Source organism: Musca autumnalis, unplaced genomic scaffold (genome assembly GCF_047663935.1).
Source record: "Musca autumnalis isolate F117 unplaced genomic scaffold, ASM4766393v1 scaffold_1, whole genome shotgun sequence".
Lineage (NCBI taxonomy): Eukaryota > Metazoa > Arthropoda > Insecta > Diptera > Muscidae > Musca > Musca autumnalis.
In genome coordinates, this window is record NW_027411644.1 from 257,078,608 (window position 1) to 257,088,921 (window position 10,314).

Sequence of the window (10,314 nt, forward strand, 5' to 3'; positions counted from 1 at the left end):
TGTTTTTATTATTATTTATGTTCTTTTTTTATTAACATATTCATATCAATTGAAGCAATTACAAATATCATATAAAACTACCTTACTCTTCCTCCTCCTCCTCTTCTTCTTCCTCCTCTTCTTCTTCATCTTCCGTGTCGTCATCATCATCACTTCCTCCATCACCAGACTCATGCGTTTCATTTTCATAATCACTCAAATGCTCTCCCATATCGGCAAGTTGCAACTCCTTCTTCAACATACTCAAACGATAAGCTTCCTCCATTTCCACACTAGGATCTGTGGCTTCCACAAAATCAATTGGTAAATGAGGATATTCCTCTGCCGGTTCTGGTATATGTTGCCACGGCATATTACGTGCCACATATTTGTGGCCCCAACCCAAATATATTGAATCACAAAGATCTTCGAATACAAAGCTGAAGGCACCAGGCCACAGATTTGATCTCATTACCAGCATACGTTCATTTTTATTCGTGTAATTACTGGTGAAACGTCCAACCCATGGTACCGGTAATTCATCGTTAGTATCACGAGAACAAGAACTTAGTACTGCTGGTCCATATTCACGCAAATCAGGCTCTTCGAGATCTTCTTCTTCCTCTCCACCTTCTTCGGAATCGTTCTCCTCACTTTCTTCTTCGTCGTCCTCTTCGTTGTGACCCTCTTCTATACCCATTTCTTCAAGACGTCTCAATTTTTCTAGGCGTTTCAGTTCTCGTTGTCGTTCACGTTTGGCTTTCTCCTCATCGAACCAAACCACACGTCCCTGCTTAAGGATATTGGGTCGAATGTGAAGCCATTGCGATGGTTGGTTTAAGATGTTAATTGGTTGTGGCACATATTTTTCGTTCCTCACCAATACTATGTCGTTATCTAAATGAGAAAAATGTAACATTCAGGCTACATTTCTGATAGTTCTTCTTAAATAAGAAAGAATTTAAATAAAAAAAATAATAAAAAAAAATAAATACGAAGACTTATTAGTCGGACGAGACCTACTGAAAGAGTACTTCGATAGACCCATTTTCAAAGACTTATTAGTCGGACGAGACTTATTAGTCGGAAGACTTATTAGTCGGACGAGACCTACTGAAAGGGTACTTCGATAGACCCATTTTCAAAGAAAGGGTGCTTCGATAGACCCTTTCTGAAAGATAGGGTGCTTCGACAGACCATTTCAGAAAGAAAGGGTACTTCGATAGACCCTTCCTGTTTCGATAGACCCATTTTCAAAGAAAGGGTGCTTAGGTAGAACCTTTCTGAAAGAAAGGGTGCTTCGATAGACTCTTTCGGAAAGAAAGGGTGCTTCGATATACTCTTTCGGAAAGAAAAGATGCTTTGATAGAACTTTTTCGGAAAGAAAAGATGCTTCGATAGAACTTTTTCGGAAAGAAAGGGTGCTTCGATAGACCCTTCCTGGAAGAAAGGTTGCTTCGATAGACCCATTTTCAAAGAAAGGGTGCTTAGATAGACCCATTTTAAAAGATAGGGTGCTTCGACAGACCATTTCAGAAAGAAAGGGTACTTCGATAGACCCATTTTCAAAGAAAGGGTGCTTCGATATACCCTTTCTGAAAGATAGGGTGCTTCGACAGACTATTTCGGAATGAAAGGGTACTTCGATAGACCCTTCCTGTTTCGATAGACCCATTTTCAAAGAAAGGGTGCTTAGATAGACCCTTTATAAAAGAAAGGGTGCTTCGATAGACCCTTTCTGAAAGAAAGGGTGCTTCGATAGACTCTTTCGGAAAGAAAGGGTGCTTCGATAGACTCTTTCGGAAAGAAAAGATGCTTTGATAGAACTTTTTCGGAAAGAAAAGATGCTTCGATAGAACTTTTTCGGAAAGAAAGGGTGCTTCGATAGACCCTTCCTGGAAGAAAGGTTGCTTCGATAGACCCATTTTCAAAGAAAGGGTGCTTAGATAGACCCATTTTAAAAGATAGGGTGCTTCGACAGACCATTTCAGAAAGAAAGGGTACTTCGATAGACCCTTTCTGAAAGAAAAGGTGTTTCGATAGACCCTTTGTGAAAGAAAGGGTGCTTTGATAGACCCTTTCTGAAAAAAGGTTGTTCAATAGACCCTTTCTAAAAGAAAGGGTGCTTCGATATACCCTTTCTGAAAAAAGGTTGTTCGATAGACCCTTTCTAAAAGAAAGGGTGCTTCGATATACCCTTTATGAAAGAAAGGATGCTTCGATAGACCCTTTCGGGAAGAAAGGGTGCTTCAATAGACCCTTTCTGAAAAAAGGGTGCTTCGTTCGACTTTTTTCTGAAAGAAAGGGTGCTTCGATAGACCCTTTCTAGAAGAAAAGCTGCTCCTATGAACTTTTTCTGAATAGAAGGGTGTTTCGATAGACCCTTTCTGAGCGAAAGAGTGTTTCGATAGACGCTTTCTGAAAGAAAGGGTGCTTCGATAAACCCTTTCTGAAATAAAAGGTGCTTCGGTAGACCCTTTCTGAAAGAACTGGTGCTTCGATAAACCCTTTCTGAAATAAAGGGTGCTTAGGTAGACCCTTTCTGAAAGAAATGGTGCTTCGATAGACACTTTCGGATAGAAAAGGTGCTTCGATAGACTCTTTCAGAAAGAAAGGGTGCTTCGATAGACCCTTCCTGGAAGCAAAGTTGCTTCGATAGAGCCATTTTCAAAGAAAGGGTGCTTAGATAGACCCTTTATAAAAGAAAGGGTGCTTCGATAGACCCTTTCGGAAAGAAAGGGTGCTTCGATAGACCCTTTCGGAAAGAAAGGGTTCTTCGATAGACTCTTTCGGAAAGAAAAGATGCTTTGATAGAACTTTTTCGGAAAGAAAAGATGCTCCGATAGAACTTTTTCGGAAAGAAAGGGTGCTTCGATAGACCCTTCCTGGAAGAAAGGTTGCTTCGATAGACCCATTTTCAAAGAAAGGGTGCTTAGATAGACCCATTTTAAAAGATAGGGTGCTTCGACAGACCATTTCAGAAAGAAAGGGTACTTCGATAGACCCTTTCTGAAAGAAAAGGTGTTTCGATAGACCCTTTGTGAAAGAAAGGGTGCTTTGATAGACCCTTTCTGAAAAAAGGTTGTTCAATAGACCCTTTCTAAAAGAAAGGGTGCTTCGATATACCCTTTCTGAAAAAAGGTTGTTCGATAGACCCTTTCTAAAAGAAAGGGTGCTTCGATATACCCTTTATGAAAGAAAGGATGCTTCGATAGACCCTTTCGGTAAGAAAGGGTGCTTCAATAGACCCTTTATGAAAGAAAGGATGCTTCGATAGACCCTTTCGGGAAGAAAGGGTGCTTCAATAGACCCTTTCTGAAAAAAGGGTGCTTCGTTCGACTTTTTTCTGAAAGAAAGGGTGCTTCGATAGACCCTTTCTAGAAGAAAAGCTGCTCCTATGAACTTTTTCTGAATAGAAGGGTGTTTCGATAGACCCTTTCTGAGCGAAAGAGTGTTGCGATAGACGCTTTCTGAAAGAAAGGGTGCTTCGATAAACCCTTTCTGAAATAAAAGGTGCTTCGGTAGACCCTTTCTGAAAGAACTGGTGCTTCGATAAACCCTTTCTGAAATAAAGGGTGCTTAGGTAGACCCTTTCTGAAAGAAATGGTGCTTCGATAGACTATTTCAGAAAGAAAGGGTGCTTCGATAGACCCTTCCTGGAAGCAAAGTTGCTTCGATAGAGCCATTTTCAAAGAAAGGGTGCTTAGATAGACCCTTTATAAAAGAAAGGGTGCTTCGATAGACCCTTTCGGAAAGAAAGGGTGCTTCGATAGACCCTTTCGGAAAGAAAGGGTTCTTCGATAGACCCTTTCTGAAAGATAGGTTGCTTCGACAGACCATTTCAGAAAGAAAGGGTACTTCGATAGACCCTTTCTGAACGAAAGGATTCTTCGATAGACCCTTCCACAAAGAAAGGGCGCTTCGATAGACCCTTTCGGAAAGGGTACTTCGATAGACCCTTTCGGAAAGATAGGGTGCTTCGACAGACCATTTCAGATAGAAAGCGTACTTCGATAGACCCTTTCTGAAAGAACGGGTGCTCCCATAAACCCTTTCTGAATAAAAGGGTGCTTCGATAGACCCTTTCAGAAAGAAAGGGTGCTTCGATAGACCCTTTCGGAAAGAAAGGGTACTTCGATAGACCCTTTCTGAAAGATAGGGTGCTTCTACAGAACATTTCAGAAAGAAAGGGTACTTCGATAGACCCTTTCTGAAAGAAAAGTTGCTTCGATAGACCCTTTGTGAAAGAAAGGGTGCTTTGATAGACCCTTTCGATATACCCTTTCGATATACCCTTTCTGAAAAAAGGTTGTTCGATAGACCCTTTCTAAAAGAAAGGGTGGTTCGATATACCCTTTCTGAAAAAACGTTGTTCGATAGACCCTTTTAAAAGAAAGGGTGCTTCGATATACCCTTTCTTAAAGAAAGGATGCTTCGATAGATCCTTTCTGAAAGAAAGTATGCTTCGATAGACCCTTTCGGGAAGAAAGGGTGCTTCAATAGACCCTTTCGGGAAGAAAGGGTGCTTCAATAGACCCTTTCTGAAAAGGGGGTGCTTCGTTGGAGTTTTTTCTGAAAGAAAGGGTGCTTTGATAGACCCTTTCTGGAAAAAGGGTGCTTCGATAGACCCTTTCTGGAAAAAGGGTGCTTCGATAGACCCTTTCTGGAAAAAGGGTGCTTCGATAGACCATTTCTGGAAAAAGGGTGCTTCGATAGACCCTTTCTGGAAAAAGGGTGCTTCGATAGACCCTTTCTGGAAGAAAGGCTGCTCCTATGAACTTTTTCTGAATAGAAGGGTGTTTCGATAGACCCTTTCTGAGCGAAAGAGTGTTTCGATAGACGCTTTCTGAAAGAAAGGGTGCTTCGATAGACGCTTTCTGAAATTAAGGGTGATTCGATAGACCCTTCCTGGAAGAAAGGTTGCTTCGATAGACCCATCTCCAAAGAGAGGGTGCTTCGATAGACCCTTTCTGAAAGAAATGGGTGCTTCCATAGACCCTTTCTGAAAGAAAGGATGCTTCAATATACCCTTTCAGAAATAAAGGGTGCTTCTATAGACCATTTCGGAAAGAAAGGGTGCTTCGATATACCTATTTTAAACGAAAGGGTGCTTCGACAGACCATTTCGGAAAGAAAGGGTACTTCGATAGACCCTTTTTGAAGGAAAGGGTGCTCCGATAGACCCTTTCGGAAGGAAAGGGTGCTCCGATAGACCCTTTCGGAAGGAAAGGGTGCTTCGATAGACCCTTTCGGAAAGAAAGTGTGCTTCGATAGACCCTTTCGGAAAGAAAGGGGCTTCGATAGATCCTTCTTGGAAGAAAGGTTGCTTGAATAGACCCTTTCTGAAAGAAATGGTGCTTCGATAGACCCTTTTTGAAAGAAATGGTGCTTCGACAGACTATTTCGGAAAGAAATGGTACTTCGATAGACTCTTTCTGAATGAAAGGTTGCTTCGATAGACCCTTTCTGGAAGAAAGGGTGCTCCTATAAACCCTTTCTGGTAGAAAGGGTGCTTCGACAGACCCTTTCTGGAAGAAAGGGTGCTCCTATAAACCCTTTCTGGGAGAAAGGCTGCTCCTGTATACCCTTTCTGGAAGAAAGGGTGTTCCTATAAACCCTTTCTGGGAGAAAGGCTGCTCCTGTAAACCCTTTCTGGAAGAAAGGGTGCTCCTATAAACCCTTTCTGGAAGAAAGGGTGCTCCTATACACCCTTTCTGTAAGAAAGGGTGCTCCTAAAAACCCTTTCTGGAAGAAAGGTGCTCCTTTGAACCATTTCTGGAAGAAAGGTTGCTCCTATGAACCATTTCTTGAAGAAAGGGTGCTCCTATGTACCCTTTCTGGAAGAAAGGGTGCTCCTATAAACCCTTTCTGGAAGAAAGGGTGCTCCTATAAACCCTTTCTGGAAGAAAGGGTGCTCCTATAAACCCTTTCTGGAAGAAAGGGTGCTCCTATAAACCCTTTCTGAATAAAATTGTGTTTCGATAAACCATTTCTGAAAGAAAGGGTGCTTTGGTAGACCCTTTCTGAAAAAAGATTGCTCGATAGACCCTTTCTGAAAAAAGATTGTTCGATAGACCCTTTCTGAAAAAAGGTTGTTCGATAGACCCTTTTTGAATGAAAGGATGCTTCGACAGACCCATTTTTCAAAAAAACCTTTCCCATAAAAAAGTGTGCTTTAATAGACCCATTTTTCAAAGAAAGGGTTTTTCGATAGACCCTTCCTGAAAGAAAAGGTGCTTCGATAAACCCTTTCTGAAAAAGGGTGCTTCGATAAACCTTTTCTGAAAGAAAGGGTGATTCAATAGACTTCGATAGACCCTTTCTGAAAGAAATGGTCATTCGTTAGGACCTTTGTGAAAGAAATGGTGCTTCGATAGACTTTGTTTACAAAAATACATGGACAGACAGAGGGACATGCGAGAATCGACTCCAAAAGTGATTCTATGTGCCTATTTCGTCTACTTCTCAGGGTATAAAAATAGAATTCTCCAAATTGCATTACCAATTTACTTACCCGGTTCTTCCTCTCCCTCATCTTCACCTTCTCCAAAGACGGTACTTTCGTTTTCATCATCCTCCTCTTCGACCATTTCATCATTGACAAGACCATCAAAAATGCGTTTTTCACTTTTGCTCATTTTACGATAATAATCTTTGGGAGCTATGTAAGTTCCCGCAGTTATGCGTGAAATCATTGCCCTGAGATAATGTTTCTCTTTGCCGGGGAAACAAGGATACGATACAATATCAGCTTCCAAATCTCCTGTTAAAAACTTCTTAATTTGTCGTGAAATTGCAATTTGTTTTGGGGTACAAATGGGCAACTCTATCCACTCATCAGATAGAGAGTTCACAACAAAATAAGAAAAACGATTCACTCCATGACCAATGGGTTCGGGTGGTATATCAAAAAGTTCTTCACTTTTCACGATGGGTACGGGCATTACAGGCGGTTGCATTTTATCCAACTCATCGGCCGGATAATTTTCCCAACCCACAGCACCTGGCATCAATTCAGGACCTATGTGTGAAGGTAATTTCGCCACCTCCGGCATTCTCCATTGATTTTCCATCAGCTCTTTGTGCATTTGTAAAAATCTCGAATCAATCTCCTCGTTGGTGAGCAAAGCTTCTACCACATAATACGAGGCGTTTAGGCCATTTATCATACCCCAAAAACGACATTGGCGAATGGAGGGATGTGTTTGTATACGATCCATTGAACAGGCCAATTGGAATATATCTTCTGAGGAAATACTAAAACCACATTGATTCCAATAGAATTGCAAATGTTGTACCCGTTCATTAAAGATGCGGAATTTATACGACAAATCGGGCTTTAAACTAAGCTTTAAGTCTTCTTCTTTGTGGTGGTCTTCTTCTAAATCTTCTTCGGATATGCCTGGTTTTGTATCAATAGGACGGGGTAGTCGCATGGACATTAATTGTTTCTTGGCCAATTTATATAAGCGATGCTCTTCATACACTCCATCGGGTGGAAAACGTTCTGGCAAATGCAGTTTTTGTTCACGAACATTGCGGCTGAATTCTTCGAAAAAATCAATGACATTTGGTGGACGTTCATCAATGACACGTTTTATAATATCCGATAAATGATCGAAGCTGAAATGTTAATCAAATAGTAATCACATATGGGGTATCCTAAATGTTCCCTTAACTCACAGATTATCACCACTAATGCTGCTGTACTGCTGCATTATGGACTTGGCCAACGACAACTCATATTCAATATTTGGCACTGCCGGTCGTGTCAATTTTTGCTTACGACAATCCTGATTAAATAGTACACTACTTATTATGGAAGACGAAGAGCTTGTTAGAATAACGGAAGGACATTGATGTTCAGATCCATGTTTGGAAATTTTTTCCTCAGCTTCAGCACAGGACGGTTGGGCTCTAGCAAATGGAAAATCACCACCAATTTTAACGCTGCTTGTAGTATCGGTTGGAATGAAATCACTGCAGGAGAAATCCGTTTCCAAATTCATGATTTAAATCACTTGTGGTATAAATATATGGAGAAGGGGAAAGTTCGTATATTTCGAAGGTAAATAAATTTGAAAATAGATTTGACAAGAATTGATGTTTTTAGAAAATAATTACAAAGTTTTAATAAAAGTCGTTCCTGAATTATACTGTGCTAAGTCCCAATTTACATTGGGCGAGTTTACTTGCGGCAATTGCCATTTTGTTGGAGAGAGAGGTGAGGCATATGGTAACCCTTTGCCGCTCAGCACCCTCTCTCACCTACAAACTGACAATTGCCGCAAGTAAACTCGCCTAATGTAAATTGGGACTTTATTTAGTCCAATTGGGACAATGTAAATTGGGACAAAGTTTTGCAAAAATGGTACGAACGACACCTCTCGAAGGGGGTAACCGCGAATTGGTTATAACTTTGCATATAGTAATATAAGGTCTGTACGATAACTCAAAACCAATACACTCATAACCTCACTGCCGATACGATTTCCTTGTCAGTAACCCAGCTAACAATTTTTTCCGAGGGCTCTGATTTCAGATTTTTTTCGAGGTTTTCTGACTTTTTTTTAGATATTTGACAATTTCTCTAATATTTTTCTAGAAATTGTACCGATTTTCTAAAACTTTTTTTTAAGAATCTCTGCACTTTTTCTGAAGAACCTTAAAAATCTCGTTTCGAATTCGTTCCGATTTCCAATCGATTTTCTAAGGGATTTTTTGTTCGATTGTTGCCGAAAAACAAAGTGTTTTTTTATAAAATTCGCATGTACAATTTTTGAATTGTTTTAATATAAATGTAATTGTTCCACAAACATCCCAGGCGGGACAGGGGAGACTTCTCTCATATCAAAGAGTGCACCCCGATTCATATTAGCTCAATGATATGGGACCTACTGTTTATCGCCGAGTCCGAATGGCGTGTCTAAGACACCACTTGTAGAGAAGTTGTACAAGGCTGAAATACTCAGAAAATGTCGCCAACATTACTGAGGGGTATTTTGCCACCGTTGAAAAATGTTTGATGTTGACTGGCCGGGGAATCGAACCCACGACCTTTAGCGTGCAAGGCGGGTGTGCATACGATTGCACCACGGTGCAACATATAATAATGCAAGCTAGTGTTGATATCTTCAACATACTCGTGCACATTCTTCTACTATTAATCACAAAATGATAACAACATCATCATTCAAATCATTAGGACGTTTGAAATTATAATCTATATATCGTCACCATAAATGCCGGAAGACGTAACCGACATGAAAATCGAAATTGGTTTTTTCGTGGAATCTGATACATAAAGCTAAAATACATGCTCTGGCAAAATTTCAAGCTTCTACGTTCAAAAACAACGATGCTATTCAAGAAATGGCATTTCGGAAAATGGGATAATATTGCCGATTTTGTTGTAATGGAGGATCTCAAAACTAAGCTCTTCAGCGATTTTGGTTTCACTACTAATTCCACTTCGTATATGATCGATAATATCCCATATACTCGCCTTCATAAGATTAATATTCCATAAAACAATTTTTAATTTTATAACGTTTTTTGCTTCTCCTGTAAAGTTTTATTTTTGTGGGTTACGTCTTCCGGCATTTATGGTGACGATATATAAAATAGAAAAATGTTTGTATGTTTGTTTGTTTGTTTGAAATTTATAGACTCAAAAACCGCTGAACCGATCTTGCTGAAATTTTCAGGGTATATTACTACATCGCCTGAAAGTAACATAGGCTATAAAAAGTTTCGAAATTCCGCTCTGATCCGGAGATATAGCATCAGAATCGGAGGTACCTCCAGAAAATTTAAACTTTGTATGCAAATATCTATAGAATGGTAACAGATAATGTCTCCAAATTTTGGATTTGGTCTAGAAATAAATTTGCCAAATTATGTTAAAATCGGTTCAGATTTGGATATAGCTCCCAAATATATTTTCGGCCGATTTCATGTATTTTATGCATTAAACACGATATGTATGTCCAATTTCAATGAAATTTGGAATGCGTGACGAAATTGAGCGTAAAAATAAATTTGCAAATTTATATTGAAATCGGTTCAAATTTGGATATAGCTCCCAAATATATTATCGTCCGATTTCAAGTATTTGATGGACCAAACACGTGTGACGAAAATTGGCCTACAAATAAATATATCAAAATATATTTTACCTTATTCGGGGTAGCGAAGCGCATCGGGTTCAGCTAGTCATCCATAAATAGCGCATTAAAAGAAATTTGTTACTGAGTGGGTATTTGTTCTGTGTTGTCAATATTAAAGGCGTCAGCGCCAAAGAATTTCTTACGATTTTTTTCAGAAAATCCTAAC

At 39.8% G+C, this 10,314-nt stretch overlaps 1 protein-coding gene across 1 annotated transcript; it reads right to left on the bottom strand.

The window, feature by feature from the left end:
- Nucleotides 1–2: 2 nt before the first annotated feature.
- Nucleotides 3–8,139, bottom strand: Rsph4a (Radial spoke head protein 4a). Its single transcript, XM_073960857.1, has 3 exons — nt 7,663–8,139; nt 6,494–7,602; nt 3–876 (listed from the first exon to the last, which is right to left on the bottom strand). Exons 1-3 carry the CDS (start codon nt 7,986–7,988, stop codon nt 83–85), a joined length of 2,229 nt encoding a protein of 742 aa, XP_073816958.1. The 5' UTR covers nt 7,989–8,139; the 3' UTR covers nt 3–82.
- Nucleotides 8,140–10,314: the final 2,175 nt, after the last annotated feature.